This window comes from Carassius carassius, chromosome 3 (assembly GCF_963082965.1).
Source record: "Carassius carassius chromosome 3, fCarCar2.1, whole genome shotgun sequence".
NCBI lineage: Eukaryota > Metazoa > Chordata > Actinopteri > Cypriniformes > Cyprinidae > Carassius > Carassius carassius.
Window position 1 is genome coordinate 30,329,395 of NC_081757.1, and position 18,811 is coordinate 30,348,205.

Sequence of the window (18,811 nt, forward strand, 5' to 3'; positions counted from 1 at the left end):
ATTAAAAGCAGTGTTTTCCTTCTCAACATTTGTGTGATTTCTTTCTTTATTTGTGATTTAACCTTTTAGTCATGAGTGGTAAGAGACTTCAGACATAATAATTAATATCGTAAACATAACATTTAAAGGAAAATATATTTTATTTTCAGGTATTGGGATGAGTATACAAACAGCTTCATGGTATGTATTAAACTAAAGTAAAAAATATAGGACTATATGCTAACAATATGATGTGATTTAAGCCCTAGCTTAATCCCCATATGTCAGACGGATGTCTAGCATACTAAATAGTAATACCAAAATCTTTGAAGCAGGTTTTTGTTAAAAATTATTTTCTTTACTTCTGGACGGGTGAAAAGCCATCAACATTGCTCATATAAGGCAGATGAAAGACTAAAAGTTTAAATGTCAATGATAAATGTAATAATTTTAGTTTATACCTGGAATAATTTAAAGTCTAGAGAGGTAGTGTTTCATAAGCTTTAGCTAATCTAATGGTGCCTGAAATAAAAACAGGCACAGAGCAAATAAACTACAATTACAATCAGGTATGGAAAATGTTTATTGGATAATGCATTGGATTGCATTGGATAATGTAGCTACCTCTTTTGTACCTCTGTAGAAAATCAGATATTTTTTTACTTAATTTCTTACCTCCAGGTGGCGCAACTATTAATTAAACTTAAGAGTGACCTGATACAAGTTTTTAAATGATTAGTGTATAGTTCAAGAGAATGTTATAAAAAAAAGACAAAAAAGTTAAGTGGCTTTATCTGATAAATAAAATACTAAGTGTCTGCTAATTTAGAAGGAATATAATGTCTACTTAATGCATGTGTGATGCTCACCACAAGGAGTAACTGAACTAAAACTAGCTCCTCTGCTAATAAACTAATAGGAATAAAATAAAAATGTATGCTTCTTTGATAATTCTAGTAAATTTGGTTCCCGTCCATGTGTTTTTTGTTTTGTTTGTTTGTTTGTTCTGTCTGTGGCTTGTTTAACTGAAACTTTCATTGTTTATAATTTAGAATATTTCTTATCCAAAGCTTGCAGTACGCTTAATTCAGAGACAGTCCTCATAGCTAGTGCTGCACATAATTACAGGGAATCCCAGTAATGTTCCAGTTTATAATTCAGATCTTCAACCTCAAAGCTATTATTTAAGCCATTAATTGATGAGATTAGCTGTTGTTAAATATCCTTCACATTCGCATTCCAGTTCTCTCCAGAAACGGCACAATAGGATCAGTTGGACAGGAAGTCAATTGATGCCCGCACCAGTTTGCCAGTTGCCACATCAACAGCTGTGACTTTGATCTCAGTGTCTCCAAACTGCATCGTCGTGCGAATCTCCCTGCGTTCAAATTCTGATCCTTTATTGTTATCACCAGCGCTAGCTGCCACTGCCCCTGACTCAAGCAGGTCTAGTGTGATGGCACCACACTTCCTCACCCCGGGGTCGGTAATGTAGGTTATGTCATCATTGTCACTGCAGTAGATGTTGATGATGATCTTCCTTTGTCCCATTCTTGCTGGAGTGTAGCTCCGCCTCACCACCTCTCCCAAGGCCACCGATTGATCAACACTTATAAAGCGGTCCAGGATGTCAGTGCACCATTCTCGGCCATCTTTAATGAGAAGCTTATCACGAGGGTGTCGGCCTTCCACAAAGCGGTTCAAAACCCCAACACCGTAAGTTAATGGGCATCGGCGTACACGGACAACAGTGGGGTCTAGACCAAACAGGACTGCACCCTTGAGGATGGTTAGACCTACGTCATGTGGAATTATGATACGGCAGTTTCGCCCTAGTGTATTTTGTGCCGCGCGTTGAAGCATGGGCGACTCTGCAAATCCTCCAACCAAGAAGAGAAAACGCACACCCTTTACTTCCTCCTTTTGCATTAAGTTCTCTGTTAGAGTGAGAGAAAACAATAAGACTTTAGAGAATTGACCACCAATCTGCGTTTTTTTTTTTTTTTTTTTTTGAAAGACAGTGTGTCTTACCAATATGTTTTATAACGTTGTTGATGGTCGGCTGGAAAAGCTCATTCATGGCTTCCGCTGATAGCCTCAGCATCCCTTGAGATGACCACTTTATAAAATTCATACTGACAGAAACATCACACATTATTATAGATACACACATTTTCAAAGATATAATAAAGCTCTCAATCAGTCAGACGTACTTGCTCTTGCGCAGGGCAGTCTCCACACTCTGCCCCCGGTGTCGCTTGTAAAAGTCAATGAAGGAAAAGGGCAGTGAGATGTTTAATGAGTTGGCCCGGCCAGGAGCCGCTGTGCGCTTGCGGGCTTCAAATGCAATGGTAAGGTCCACCCAAGCTGCTGGACGTTTAGCTTTAAAACTCTCAATGAAGTCAGCCCCAAAGATCTTGCACAACATAGACTCGAAGGCAAGATCAACGCCAACTGCTCCATAAGGACCCCCTGAAAGAGAAACATGTATGTACCATTTAGGATAGAACTACATGCCACTAGATTTGCATGCTCATCTCAGTTTGTTTCAAGGCCTTAACCAAATCCTCTGGAATAAGTGATTGATGAACAGCCAGGACGAAATAACAGGGTATGGCTCTCATCATCACTGAAGATTTACCAGATTTGATTTCATGGTAATCATTTTGATTTGGATGTGTTCCTGGATCAACAGGTCTTGAAATAAACAATCTTAACCCTGACACCAACTCTAACCATTAACTAGCTCTAAAATCAAGGGGAAATGATAGAATAATAAGAATATTAGTTGAACCCTCAATCACGTGGCACACAGCCTAACATTTTCCCTAAACAAGAGGTATCCAATCCTGATCCTGGAGGGACAATTTTATGTAGAGATTAGCTACAACAATCCATCTTGGAAATTTCTAGTGATCCTGAAGACTTTGATTAGCTGGTCCAAGTGTGTTTAATTAGGGCTGGAGCCAAACTCTGCTGGAAGGTGACCTTCTTGGAGCAGGTTTGGACAACCCTGTCCTAAACCTTTACAATACAATAGGTTGATGTTTGTTGTCCCAATTATGTGTACTTGAGATGCCATTGGGTGGGTGTGTGCGTGTGTGAAGTCTACAAGTCTGGGGTGCCCCCAAACCTGAGATCTTAGGTTTCAGATGGGTGCTTATATGTGCCCTTGGTGTGTCTTTTTGCCAGTCCCACACAAACACATCATAGCAAACACTACATGGCAGTCTATGTTACATTACGTCACCTAAGTGTGTGCTTGGAGGAGGAGTGACAGCTTGAAGGCAGTTGATCCAGGAACATATCCTGCTTGGCAAAATCATGTAATGAGTTGAACTTGGTTATTCATGACTCTTCACTTTAGCCATGCATCATTTCACTCTAGTCCTGAAGATCTGTGAGGTTGAAGTCTTATTGGAGGTAGTGCGAGTATGTGAAGGAATCAAATTTGGTTCTCAACTAACCTGAGGCTTTGTAAAGCTCCTTCAGAGTGCCCTGTGGCTGCTCAATCTGATGCACCGTTAGATCCACTGTCCCACCACCACAGTCTGCCACAATGTACCGGTCACCTTTGAGAATACACACAGTTAAACTTATTCAGTCATTGGTTTCCTGCTTAGTAACTGTTACCAGACTTGTTTAAACAACACTCTTGTTCTTCTCTCTCTTTCTGACCTTCTGCAGTCAGGAAGATCTTTTACCAAACAGCCTTCAGACATTTATGATACAGTCTGAGATAAGAGTGGCTTAGCTTGGCTCATGCCAACTGACTTTACTCAACTACACAGGACTAAAAAGAGAGGAAAGTGTGTTTCTTGTTTGTTTACAGTGGAAACTCAGTTTCATGGCAAATCGCCTCCTCTGTGTGTGTCGATACACATGTGTGCACCACTAAGAACTGCAAGACATTATGAGAAAGCAAAAGAGATCTGTTTTTTGAGTATTGTGCGAGTTAGATTGTAATAAACTTGATCCCTCTTTCTCCAGGAAACATCTGGAGCTAAAGAAGATTATTTTGACCCTGCACCTTGTCATTGTGCCAGTCATGCAGAGAGCACTGCACGCACACACACTGCAGCCATCCACTCAGACTGTGCATCCAGTAATAACAAAACAGTGATTGCTCCATAATGAGCGTCTCTTTATATGCAAAGCAATTAGAGTCATATAAACAATATTATATACACATAAGGAACAAGAAAGTGTGATGGGGGGGAATCATATTTTAAGAATGGAAGATTTAATCTAACTTCTCATATAAAGTAGCTAATTACAATACAAGGCTGGAAATTATTACTTTGGGATTTGACTTTTCAGTTTTGCTTGCCTGTTTGAAATCTTTTTGCCGGTCTATTTGTGGTTACTTCAGTTACTTCAAAGAATCACAGATAAAAAATAATTGCCTTTATTAAAGCATTCTCATGTTTAATTTGTCACAGTATCAACACTCTTTATGTCCTACGGGCAACAAGATCTGTTTCAAACAAACTTTGTCTGAGGACAAAATTACTATCCAAAGAAATTAGCTGAATATATATATAACAGAAGTGATGATGATGATGATAGCTTGATGTCTGTCTCCATCTCTCACCTGCAGGGCCTCTGTTGACCAAATGTGTTCCCTAAGGATTGTATTGCTGTACCACCCTTCCTTAAATATTATGATTAAAAAAACACCTACTATAAGGGTCAAAATAGGAATTTTATTATTTACAAGTTACAATTGTAGCTCTCGACAGTTACCTATGGCCACGACTTTATTAATACAGTTGTCTAATTTATTTTGTAGTCTCAAGCATTCAGAAATCATGCAAATAATAATAATAATAATAATTAAGCAGTTTTACTATGATAAAACCATGGTTAATTTTTGCAAGGGTTGTGATGTCCACATATTTTTTTTTGTTGAAGAAATTATAGGTGCTGTGTCATCCATAGCAAAAAGGTGGCCAAAAATTAAAGATTAAATGAATATTTGAATTAAATGTTTGGACAATAGCCTAAACAATAATTAGATCCTCCTGTAAATGTAAAAGCAGCAATTACCCTTTGGCTCCCATATGTATTTGTAATAATATGTTATGTACATAAATTTTTATTTTTTCTTAGCCTGCATTATTTTATCAGTGTTATTAACCAATCATTATTGCCTCATTGTTAATAATGCATTTTAAGTCATTTTAAAAGCTATTGATGGCTTAGGTCTGTTTTTATAACCAAAGGAAATTATCTTAATACTTCTTTGTGAATTATTATTTAAAGAAACAAAACCATGGCTAATTTGCAGTTAGCATGGCTACAAGAACAATGATGTTTGGTGTTATTCTTGTTAAAACCGTGGCTAATTTTCGTAAGGGAACATGGAGAGAATAGACTATTAGATGCGTTGGTGGTGGTAAAATTATTTCCGACATTAAAACACGTTATTAACATTAACAGCAAAAAAGTTTGACAGGAATGTGCCTGGAAGTGATGCTCAGGCTTCATTTGTACCTTTAACAAATAATTTACAATTTATTTTAATAAATATATATTTAAAAAAATGATAAGGTGTACATTCCTCCTCAAATGTTACTGAGCTTTAACATTCCAAAACATTTGAAAAAAGTAGCAGAATTTACATGTAAAAGTAAAAAAATTTAAAAGGTCCATTATAGTTGACACCTATATGAAAGTTTACAGTTGTTTTTATGACTGTAAGTCATTCGTCTCAAATGCTATTGACGTTAGAAAATAAAAAGTTTAAAGCAATATCACACATGTAACTTTAGAGACAGTCCCTAAATTTGGAAATTTCTCGGCACCGGATGTCCATCCATCAATTATGAGCATTCAACGCAAACATGATGGGCGAGCACGGATGGAGGAATGGTGGTGTTTTTTTTTGTTTTTTTTTAGCAGCTGGGATGGTGCCCCCTGGGAGTTGGTGTCCTATGCAAACTGCGTACTCTGCATGTAGAAAGTGGAGGTGATGCTCACCTGTCTGCATCTCAGACCATAATTCTCCAGTACCACTCTCCACCAGAAATGTCCGGCTATGCCTGGCTCTGCGGAGCTGCTCGCGTGCTGAAAGACAGATTGATTTCCTTTAATCTGTGAATCACTCACACATGGGCAGCATTAATCAAAACCTTATCATATCAGAGGCAATAAACTCGAAACTTGAGCGGAAGAGAGAGGGAGATACTGCAGTTACCTGGATCAATAATAAAGCTGCCTGCTAAACAGACCCTGATTTAATGAACTTAAAGCCTTTGTTTATAAAACATGATCTTTGAGATGTGAGCGCAATTTATTTTAAGTATTGCTCTTATACCTAATAAAACAGGCTGTGTTTCATGGCTGTAGTTTTATAGGGGGTGCTTTTAGTGAATAATGACCTGCTAAACTAAGAATGATCTCTGCTTCACTTTTGAGGCAGATAGTTTCCTGAAGAACTCTTTTTATGGACTGCATTACTTCTAATATTTCCTTTCAGGTACAGTCTGTGAACACTGAGGGACATACTGCCTTACATTCCTGCACCAAACACACAAAGAGAAAACTTAACCAAACTTTTGGGACAATCTGGAACCCATTACAATATGAAACAGCATTTGAAACAAGACAAAGAGAGAAACAAACCAATTTGAACTATAATTACTCTAAAACCCATGTGATTTGATACAGCAGATTTAATAATAATGCACCCACTGCAAAAAAAAAAAAAAACTATTTTTTTTCTCTCCATAGAAAATGCTAAAGTGTAAAGAAAAGAAAAGAAAAGAAAAGAAAAGAAAAGAAAAGAAGAAGCTTAAGTGTGTTTGTGTCCCTTGATTTCCTGTGGCAGTAAACATTGTCCAATTGTAAAACATTTTCATTTTTGGAACGTACATATGCTCACATACTTCTGAATAAGTAAGCAAGCAAAAATGCAAGAAAGAATGAAAGAACAAAAGAAATCATCCAGGACAACTAATGTAAGCAGTCAAGACGAGGGTGAGATCATGGTCTGCAGCACCTTGTTCCAATTATGATGTGAAATGTGTGTGTATGAGTGTAAGTGTATTTTGTCTGAGTGTAAAAACAAGAATGAATAATGTATACAGAATTTTTTTTTCTTTTTTTGTACAGTAAAGAGTGTATGTAAACGAGTACCATTTCATCTTTTGTAAAGCCTTAATAAGAAACACAGTGTCACTCCTTCAAAGAGGCTTTTTCAGTTCTGTGACCTTGGGGGACACTCACACTTTCAAGAATAGGTCATCTCTCTCTTTCTGTCTTAACCTAAACCACATGCTTTCATGTTCACTAAGACCCACTTGGTTCTGAGTCTTACTCTAATCTGGCATTAACCCGCACATACCCACAGAAAACAAAAAAAGTACTCTGTTTTCAAAGGATGAAAAACAATCCCGTATTCCTTATGCTTTAGGCATGTTTCCCAATTTATTGTTTAACAGATAAATGTTATACACTCAAAGCAAGAGATTTGGATCAATCTAAAAGCTAGTGATATTGTATAATGCTAATTGGTTGACAATAAGAAAATACTTTTCTTACCTTGCCTAAAACTGGAATCAAATGGTCGGGACCCATCCAAATCTAAACCATTAGTTATTGGTTTTTGACTGAGGTCAATGACCTGGTGTAGACGGAGCTTCCTGCAGTAGATGGATGCAGCCTCTGGTTCGAGAGCTATGAGGAGCTGCTCAGGAGAATCTGGAGTCACCAAACCTGCCTATGATAAGATAAAAAACATGAGCCTTAATTAATAGTGTTTGAGGTAACATTGAGTCACTTATTCTAAACACCAGTTCAGTATCAAGTGTTTCCAAGAATGAGTTTAGTTCATGAATGAATCAGTGTTTTGAATAAATGCGACCCTGGCTGTGAAACCCAGCTAAAGTCTTTAAAGTCTTGAATGATTTAATGATACAGTCACTTTTCTGGTTCCTGAATGAATCAGCATTTTTAATGAATTGGTTGAGTAAATAATTCAATCACTCACTCATATAGACAGTAATTGGTTTTGTTCCTAAACAAGCGTTTTAAACAATTTTTTTTGAGTGAGTGATTCAATGACTCGCTCATATACAGAGTCACATGTCTCCTTTCGGAATGAATCAGTGTTTTGAACAAATTGGTTCAGTGAGTGGTTCAATGACTCAGTTAAACAGACTCACATTATTATTTTCTGAATGAATCAGTGTTTTGAACAAATCAGGTAGCTGACTGTTTTACTGAGTCACTCATAAAGACACTGAAATTGCCACCTACTGGTGTGATGATGTAACCTGCGGAAAGTGTTACTGAAAAATCCCCATCACTAATACATCAACTGATATAAGTTCATACTAGATGATGCAAGCACTATTGGGTTCTTTGGACTTGGGACATTTATTAAATGCCATAGCAATGCCTTAGCAACCACCCACAACATTTTAGCAACTAAGTAACACTTTTCTAAAAACATTCAGAACACCTTGCAACTGAATAACAATACCCCGCAACCCACCAACTACACTCTAGCATCAACTGGCAATTTCTATGAGCAAGTACTGCAATACATTTTTATCAGAAAACCTGTAAGCTATGAGCACAACTGGTAGCAAGGTAACCAAAGTAACAGAACAAAAGGTATCCACACATTGTGAAAGTATCAGTTAACTGCCCCAATTGGTATTGGAGTTATGATGGGAGATGGTTGGCTGCCTCATTCCCCCTCTCTTGCTTGGCTAGGACAGGCGTGGTTTCCTGTGTTTGTGTGCTGGTCTTTTGCGTTGTTTAACCTCTGTGACACTGCAAAGAGGAAATTAACCTGCCTTACCTCCAATAAGGTACAGTATATAGAAATAAAGATCTGAGGCTACTAAAACAAATCCTATTCTAACATGAGCCTGTTTGATATGTAGAGCTGTTGATGGATTGGGTATAAATTCAGGGAGATTTTTAGTGTTTGAGCAGCTGGTAGTGATCGAATCAAGAGTATTTGTTCTTTTATGGCAATTCCTGCACTGTTGTATTGTTGTATGGCCTGAGATGTATATATTGTGCCAAAAATAATCTCTGTGATGAATTTCTTAATGTTTTTCTCATAGGGAAATGTACAGCTCTGCAAAACAGTATATTTCACACGGGCAAACACACTTATATAAAATGGATATCAGGTTATTGTTCCCTCATGGCACACTTTACCTCTCGCGCTCATACAAAAGTAATTTAATATTCCCATTTACTGTATGTGTACAGTGACTTTTGCATTCTTTTTAATATACACATATTTCCTGAACTTCACTGGGGGGCTGCAGGACGCCATGTTCAGTATGGGAGTATGCATTTGTGTACTGTATGTGAACATGACAGAAGAAAGAGAGAAAGAGAAGAAAAACAGAGAGAGCAAGAAAGAAAAAGAAATTTGAATGTGTAATTTTTCAATTTTCTCAGATCAGTTATCCTACATTACCAAATATGCAGCTTCTCGCATGAACTGCTTGGCTGGTTGCCGCCACACCGCAGGAACAGTGATGACCCATCGTACTTCATTACCTTCCAGCACAGAGGAAGACTGGTCCTTCACCTCCTGAAACGCACACACAAACATTACTACTTTTCCTTCTCTTATCTAAGCTACATTCCACAGATAACATTTTCATACGTCTATTAGTTATTGATATCCTTATTTCCGTTCCACTTGAAAAAATACAGTGATGTGTCGCACTCATGACCCCCATGCATGGCCAGAGGTTTGGGCAAAATCTCCATGTTAATGTTTTCCCACAAGCCTTCAGGGGCTCCAGGAAGAAGGAGGAAGAAGGTTTGGGTCCAGCCAAGAATGACCCCCAACCCCCACTCTTTACAGAGATTGGATGTGTTCTTGTATGAGTGAAGGAAAAGTGCATCCTGAAAGATTTGGACCAAAGCCACAGCACACTACTGTTCTACATTATACTGGTGGTTCATGTTCAGTCTGGCCCTGGAGGGAGATTTGAGTTGCACAACTAAAATAGGCAACAAATGCCTAAATAAATAAAAGTTTATCCAAGACATTAACAGCACTTTAAAAAAGTTTCACAAATGTTCAAATAGTTCTTGAGTAAGTACAGTACAATTATAAATATATTATATATCTTTCTAATAAAATACATTTTATACATATTGGAAATTATATGTTGTTGGTATATGCTGGAGTCCATACCAGCTTGTTGAGCCAAAGTCTGTATTTAACACAGCAGTGGCTATTTGCACTAAATGTAAATAGCGATAGAGTCTATTTACACTTAGTGTAAACAGCGACGGATGCGATTTACACTAAGTGCAAATATCAATGGATTCTATTTACACAAAGTGAAAATATCAGTATTTTTTAGCTATATGCTATTTACGCAAAGTGCAAATATATTATATTTACACCAGGGGTGTCAAACTCAATTTCCTGCAGGGCTCTGGCTCCCCAGGAATTGAGCTTGACACCTCTGATTTACACTATTAAAATAGCAGGATTTTGCTATTTATAGCTTACTATTTATAATCTGCAGCTTAATGTTGTAGTACATATTAAAACAACATGCAATAATAAGTGTAAATTATAATGTTAATTCAAATTATTAAATGGATACCACCTTACTGGGAGAATAAAGCCTTCCCTAACCCTACCCAATACTTAATTTTCGACTGTTTACTTATTTCCTTCATTTTTATTGAAAACAGATGCCTTTCCGATGTGATATTAGATTTGAGGGGGCGGGGGGGGGGGGGGGGAACTAGGAAACGCATTTTACTATTGATGGGCATCTTTTACCCCAATCACATGTTGGTGGGAGGAGATTGTTCCAGATTCTCTGAATCTTTAGATGATATTATGCACTGTAGATGATGATAACTTCAAACTCTTTTAAATTTTTCTCTGAGAAACTCCTTTCTGATATTGCTCCACTATTTTTCGCCGCAGCATTGGGGGAATTGGTGATCCTCTGCCCATCTTGACTTCTCGGAGACAATGCCACTCTGAGAGGCTCTTTTCATACCCAGTCATGTTGCCAATTGACCTAATAAGTTGCAAATTGGTCCTCCAGCTGTTCCTTATATGTACATTTAACTTTTCCGGCCTCTTATTGCTACATGTCCCAACTTTTTTGGAATGTGTAGCTCTCATGAAATCCAAAATGAGCCAATATTTGGCATGACATTTCAAAATTTCTCACTTTCATCATTTGATATGTTATCTATATTCTATTGTGAACAAAATGGTTAGGTTATGAGATTTGTAAATTATTCCATTCCCTTTGTACTCACAATTTGTAAAGTGTCCCAACGTTTTTGGAATCGGGTTTGTATGTGTGTTTGTGTGTGTGTGTGTGTGTGTGTGTGTGTATATATATATATATGTATGTCCATGATCGATGGCTCAACATGAATTACTTAGTAAAAATAATATACTGTTGATTTTACAGTTAAAATAATTAGAACTAAAAGTAAAGCCGTGGTGGTGGTGGAACAACAGTTTACCCCTACAATTTGACAAAAATAATACCTTTTGTGGTGCAACCACTTATCAATGGGGAAGTACACTTTAGATACTAATATGAGTCCTTAGTGTAGTTGGCACCTTTAGGGCTTGAACGTATCCTCATGAACTTTTGTTGAGAACTTGTTTAGAAGACTGTCTTTGTACTACTTTGCCTCTGTTTTGTGTGTTTATGTTCACCTTTAAAGCATGTTCTCTGAAGAACCTCAAGGCATGAGCAAACACCTCAATAGCCCGGACTCTTCTTCCACTAACAGTCTCCAGCTCGGTCTCCATAGTGAGATCCTATAGAAAGTAAAGAGAGTCTGCTGCAGAAATTCTTACAAAGATGTGACATAAATAATACACTCTCCTTATGCTCTGTTTCAGACAAGTATTTAGACAATCTTATGACAAAAGCTTGATCACCCTAAGCTGAGCAATTACTCTACCTGAACAAAAATTTACATCAAAAACATAGTCAAGATATTACAGATGCTCTGCTTACACTGGTGCTGTGGATTTTCATTTTGAATTTGTCAAAGTAGAGCCAATGCCTGGCTTCCTCGGGGTCAAGGTCATGATAGCTGTCTCGAGCTGCAAAGCCAAAACTGTGGAACCGGAGGTCAGGGGTCAGCAGTAGGCAAGTTGGACTCTTCTGATTGGCTACACCAGGGTCGCCACCCTCCCACCGTCTGTTAAAAAATAAAAAGTAAGGAGAAATGTAGGGTAAGAAGTGGATTGGGGCGTTGTAATATTTAGACTGTGTTTTTGTGCTTATGTCATAATACCTCATCATGTGAATGGTCTCAGGATCTTCTGTGAAACTGAATGCATAGCCACTGGAGGTGGTTCCAAAATCTATAGCAACAACCACAGAAAACGGACGAGCCACACGCGGTCTAACCTCTGTCCGCTACAGAGGGAAACGAAGAAAAACAAGGCAGACAGAAAGAAAATAAATATATTGCCTTATCACCTTTTCAAATGGGTTGAAACCTACCTTCTCCCTCTCTTCTCTTATCTCTAGATCATTTCCCTGACCTGAGTGTTACATTGACCAAAAACCTCAGAGGGGAGTGTTTAATGTATTTTTTTTTCAGGTCATATGACTATTTGATCAGTCATGTAAAGCTGATTTGTGTTTAAAAATGTGAAATGCAGGGCAGTGTATTGAATCAATTAAATGCAAGCTCTAGAAGAAAATTTTTACATCTTTTTTTTTTCTTTTTTGTACTTTTTAGAACACTGTGTCTTGCACAAGAAGCTGCAAAAGATAGTCAAACATGTCTACTTCATGTTTACATCATAAAACAATGGACAAAGAAGCACAGTGGAACACAAAAAATAAGGTGATGACATTGGAATGGGAAAGAAAAGCAAGGTTTTTTTTAAAGACAATAGAAAAGCAGCACTTTGACAACAAAGAGATGTTACATGTGGACAGCAACTGGGACAGGGTTATTTACCACTGGCATGAGTTTGAATTGTGACCATGTGATGTCCAACCAATGGCAGACCATGTGAGTTTTTAAGAGACCTGTTTGAAATTATTTTTTTAAAATTCCTTTCCTGTCACTAGTTGCACAGATATATGACACACTTCACCTTTAGTGATACTTTCAAGCTTTCAAACAAAACAGTTTTGTGCTGCACAGATTGCAGTGCAGTTTGACTGGAGGATTAGCTAATGATAGTGCTGCTTTAAACCAACTGAGTGCTAAGTAAAGAAGCACAATTGCATATTTCATGTGGTACCACATCCTTTTTGAACTTTACTGTAGTTTAAAGCATGTGATTTTGGAATTTAGTTCTGAGGACAATGTTTGCAGCTGTGGCCTAATGGTTAGAGACTCGTAACCTGAAGGTCACAGGTTCGAGTCTCAGTGCCGTCAGGAATTGTAGGTTGGGGGAGTGAATGAACAGTGCTCTCTTCCACCCTCAATACCCATGGCTGAAGTGCCCTTGAGCAAGGCACTAAACCCCCAATTGCCCCCCGGGTGCTGGAGCAAATACTGTAGCTGCCCACTGCTCTGAGTGTGTGTTCACGGTGTATGTGTTCAGTTCTCACTGCTGTGTGTGTGCACTTAGATGGGTTAAATGCAAAGCACCAATTCCAAGTATGGGTTACCATACTTGGCAAATGTCATGACTTTCACTTTCATAAAGCACTACAGAGGTTGCATGGTAGAGCACTGTGTCTATTGAGATCTTACTGGAGAGGGGGATGGAGTAAGAGGAGTGATACTGCATTCATTTCTGGAAGGAGATGGAGAACCAGATGGAGATGTAGAGGCCGATCTATCTTCACCTGAAAGAGAATGCATGAGAGAAGAAGTCTTTAACTTAGTAAGTTACTCATGCATTGTTAGAAAATTTAAGTTTGGAGCTCTTAATTGTGGCTGAGAAATGAAGAGAAATCAAGAATTTCTGGAAAATTCCATAGTGGGTGGCTAGGCATTTAAGCCCAACTGGCATGTGTTTACCAGTTACAGAATTTCCAATAGATGGTTTTCCTTGGAAAAATACTGCACTGTGGATCACATTAGATTTTATAGAGTCTTGTATTTGCTGATTGACCTAATACCTTTATAAAAGAAATGGAAATACATCTAGCTTACTTTTCAGAAGTATTTAAAATCATGATAAAACAAGTAGAAGCTGCAACAGCTCTTTTCCCCTCTTTTGTGATGTGCACAGTGGCTTATCAAAAAGGCATGTGAATATTAATTAGATTTTGAGATATGGGCATTATATTTAACAATAGTGGCTGTTCTGAATGCCAATTTGCAGTTACTTTTGGGCTTATGTCACTGGAAGATAAAATTTACGTATATTTTCCAGAAGAGAATGAAATCCATGGTGAATACTGGTGTAGTGACCCCTCCATCAAGGTCGCTTGAATATGCCTGCAAATGAGCACATACTCAAACATGGGTGGAATTTACTCAAGGGTCTGAGAGGAATGTTATCGACATGTACAGATATTCTCAAGAGTGCAGGGCATAGATAAGAGAGGGTCACACCCCTGTCCAGTATTGTTGATGGAACAGACAGGAATTACAGCAAAATTCCTGTGGAAATAAATGTGGAAGACCACAGGTTTCTGTTCAGCTGTCCATTGTTCTACATGTCTTCTGTATATAAATTTTGGTTATATAGTGTGCAAGTACTTGTTAATATAATAGCTTACATGGTCCCTTCGGATATGATTTTCTCAAGTCTTAATTAAAGTATCAAATCCCAAAGAAAACGTTTAATAGAATGTTACCTGGCACTTGTAGACTGTTGGTATTAAGCTGAAGGACATCTGCCATTGTAGAGGTCACAGGGCTTCTACAGCCTAGGAGAGAGAAAAAAATAAATAACACTGACATGTAAAACAGTTTTTTCCCTTAAATTATTTTTTTTATTACAATGGAAATAATGTTCTTTTATGATGTCCAATAGTACAAGCTCTAGAGAACTTTAAATTTTTAAAGACATTTTTAAAAGAACCATAAGAAATCAACATCTTAGATCTAAGAATGTACACATTTTAAACTAAATTGAAAAGACTTAGAACAGAACAGACATATTACACATGCAGAAGAAAACACTATAACATATAGATTTGACTACAAATCTCAATTTTTTTTTTTTTTTTATTAATGTATGTTTTCTCTTTTTCAAACATCATAATAGCTCGGTCCCAGCTGCAACAACAACATCATGACATGATACTGGTGGGTGTGTATTAGTCATGCTGTTTCACTAGATTTTAAGTTTCCCAAAGCTCTTGTTGGGTTCTGTTTTCCTGACCAAATGATCTGAAACTGGAGAGGAACACAATAAACACTGAAATGTGTTAAGTAAATGTTGTTAAACTATAGTCTGAGATAATAGAAGTACTTTCATTCTGTGCTAAGTAACAAAATATTGGATTTACAGTTATTTCTTTTATCTGATGAACACAGAAGTAGAAGAAATGTGGTACTTTCTGAAATTCAACCTCATGCCCCCTACCCCCCAAAGTGTTCCATTCCCCCCATTTTCTCCATCTCTCTTGCCATAATCTTTTCTTTGGACTGTTTCCCATTTTCTTTTTCTTCCACTGTTCATTTCAAACCTTTTCAGTGCTTGTAGATAAAGGGTAAGAGGGAAGCAGAATTCAACCTCAACAGTGTGTGTGTGTGTGTGTGTGTGTGTGTGTGTGTGTGTGTGTGTGTGTGTGTGCTTGCATGTTGCTCAGAAGAGAAAAATGGTTTTGGAAAAGCAGAAAAGGTGGAGGGGGAGAGGTAAGAGGCCTCCCACAATGCTTGTTTAGTAAATGGATCTGACTGAAATATACTCTCCAGATGCTATCTGCAATGTTCTTGCACTAGTGCAGCAAAGAAAATGGTACCACATTTTGAGCACATCATAGCACTTCACTCTTTGCTACAAAGAATATTTAGTGGCTTTGGCAGAAAAGGTAGAAGTATAAACACATTTGCAAATTTAAAAAGTAAAAGCTTTAAAATGATACAAGCCGATTGAACTTGATTGATTTGTTTGATGATAATGAATTATCACTGCCTCTCCATATGGTTTCAGACACACTTCATATAGATTACAAATGACATCAAAGAGGCTTTCTGGCACTGAGTCTGAGTCGTTTGAACAAAGAAACACAATATATACAATCCATCCCAGTCACTGTAAAGTCATAGTTATTACCATTAACTAAAATTAAACAACAAAAACATTTTCATTACAATAAAACGAAATACAAAAAAAATTTAGTTTAAGTACTAAACTGGAGTAAAACTATAAACTAAAACTATACAGAGATATTAAAAGCGTAAACATTCGAAATGATCAAAAACTCTTTTAATTCCACCATCCATCAGCATCTGTGGCATATTGTCGACTGACACCAAAAATGATTTCACCTTGTATCTCAGTTTGTTGGACACAAACACACCACCTGCTTCCTCAAAAAAGCTTTCTAGGGAAATCTTCCTATTAATTTCCACCCTTGAGACACTGCAACAGTAATATTTGCAGAAGCTGAGGTCAAGTATGACTCACCCTTTTCCTACTACATTATAATTATAGTCATTTTAAAGGATGTGCAAAGTCATATTTAAAGTCTGTCAGGTAAACTGTCAACTAAACTCCCATTTGTCTTTTTATATCATACTCAGACATTCTTAAGTTACCTCTCTGGAAAGCCCCCATCAATCCCACTCCACTCCCGCCAGTCAAGATAAAGCACTGCACCTGATGCTAATCCCATTTATAGTTTTCATTCTGTTTCAGCATGTCAACTTTCTACTCACCCTTTTGTTTAGGATGTTCTATTGTACACTGCCAGGGGTTGTTCAGTCCCCAAAGTCCAGAATCCCCAAAGAAATGGGATGTTTAAGTAGCAGAGTCCGTGTAATGATGCTGTTTCAACAGACGATTCAGCTAAATACTTCAAAGAAAAGCACTGAATGTTTGGTCCAGAGTAGTTTTAAAAACTGCACAGATCCAAAGAATATTCCTGCGACTTTCTTTGTGTCTGTATCCCAGCAGTCAATCCCACATCTGCTGTGGAATGTCAGGGAGGAATGGTTGCGAGAGCCGCACGCACACACATGTACAGGGACTGGATATGAAGGTTGCTGTAGTGCAGGGGGAAAGGGAGGGAGGGGGATCTGACTTCATACTGACACAGATTCAATCACTGTGTATCGGTGTGTGTTTGTTGGACTGAGAAAGAGAGAGAGAGAGGGTGGGGAGTATTTGGAGTGGCAGCGTGCACTGATTAAGTCATCCGACCCCCCTTCTCCTGTTCCCCCTCTTTTCCTCCTGCCCACCCCCTGCATCCAACTCTTTCTTTTTCCTCAGCTTCTCTTCCAGCTCAGTCCTTTTTCTTTCCTTTCTGTCTTCTCTCACTCTCTGTTTCATTTCTTGCTGTACTCCCTTTTCACTCTTTAAAAAAATTTTCTCGGCCAGTTAAAAATAGTACAATATATGAAAAAACTTTGCATGAATCCAGCTCATCTGTGTTCCATTAGTCTGACCTTCTCATTGTAAATGTTCTTGAATGCTCACTCAAGGCCGCTGTTCTAAGAAGACATTCACACATGCATAATCAGAACAGTAGGCCTACTGCTCATGAAAAAGTCATGGTCACGACACGGACTGCATTGTGCTTTGTACATACATGAAAACTAAAAAATAAGAAGCAACAACAAAAACAGCCTTTGCACATAAAAAAAAATTACTAGAAGGAATGCCTCTTTCTTTATGTGATCGAGTATTTTACTTAAAAACATATTTTACTATAAAAGTAAATGTATTTCATTATTAAATATATAGATTTTCTCTTTAAATATGAGACAATTTATACATTTATGGGATTAAATTTATAATTGATAAATTCATACCATTTACTTGTAAAAGTAAAAGCAAGCACCATTACTACCCTAGTAAAAAGTAATATATTTAAAATACATTTATGTCATACTATGTATAGTTCAAATCTATTAAAAAATTGCTAACATATTGCTCGAGACTTACTGATATAAAAATTATAATACCACTTTACTGAGATTACCTGTGCAAAAAGCACACTTCTTGTTATTAAGCCTAAAATGTGTTTTAATGTCACTATTGATGAGGGTTGTATAATATTGAATAATATTTAAATGCAGGATATTTAAAGTGTACCTAAAATGTATACTTGCAATAGTTCCACTTTAGCACAATCAAATATACTTCAGCATATCTTTAGTTGGACTTCAGCATCTGCACAAATAAAATACATTTAGTACAAAATGAACTGTTCCGATTTAGCAGACTTTAAGTATAGCAGTTTACTATACCACAAGTACAATTGCAGGGTATTTTTATGAACCATGTAAATATATTTGTAGCATAGGGTATTTTCACTAGGTATTTTCACTAGGGTAGCGTTGTAAGTCAAATACTCAAATAAAATTGTGCATATAAGAAATTAAATGTTTCTGGTTGTAGTTATTCATTATACAATGATTTCCCAAACAGATGTTCTACAGGCATACAAATAGCATACTACACCTTAAGCAAAATATATAATTCCTGTTACCAATACTTTTGTGAAATTTAGTACATTTCAGTGGAGCTCATGTAGTAGTTGAATGGTGGAATGCAGAATTGCTCAAATGTGCTCACAAATACTCTCCCTCTATCTATTTCTCTTTAACAAGAAAACTTTCTATGGATCCATATTTTTCTGTTTTTCTCAAATTTAATTTCCCTGAGTCTGGACCACATTACCAATGGCATTTGCCTCCCTAAGCCACCAGGGCCAATCTCTCACAAAAGTGAGGGGCCAACAGACCTACTTTTTCT

General features: G+C 37.3%; 1 protein-coding gene across 1 annotated transcript; it reads right to left on the bottom strand.

The window, feature by feature from the left end:
• Positions 1-121: 121 nt before the first annotated feature.
• On the bottom strand, positions 122-17,113 carry hspa12b (heat shock protein 12B). Its single transcript, XM_059535920.1, has 13 exons — positions 16,771-17,113; positions 14,739-14,810; positions 13,684-13,778; positions 12,259-12,383; positions 11,976-12,162; positions 11,669-11,773; positions 9,428-9,544; positions 7,525-7,702; positions 5,962-6,048; positions 3,447-3,551; positions 2,193-2,451; positions 2,011-2,114; positions 122-1,916 (listed from the first exon to the last, which is right to left on the bottom strand). Exons 2-13 carry the CDS (start codon positions 14,782-14,784, stop codon positions 1,249-1,251), a joined length of 2,076 nt encoding a protein of 691 aa, XP_059391903.1. The 5' UTR covers positions 14,785-14,810; positions 16,771-17,113; the 3' UTR covers positions 122-1,248.
• Positions 17,114-18,811: the final 1,698 nt, after the last annotated feature.

Coding starts and splice junctions, on each gene's coding strand:
- hspa12b (XM_059535920.1), bottom strand. CDS start 14,784: ATGGCAGATGTCCTTCAGCTTAATACCAACAGTCTACAAGTGCCAG. Junction 12,163..12,258: donor GAGACCATTCACATGATGAG/GTATTATGACAT, acceptor ATTTTTTAACAG/ACGGTGGGAGGGTGGCGACC. Junction 2,115..2,192: donor ACTGCCCTGCGCAAGAGCAA/GTACGTCTGACT, acceptor TGTTTCTGTCAG/TATGAATTTTATAAAGTGGT.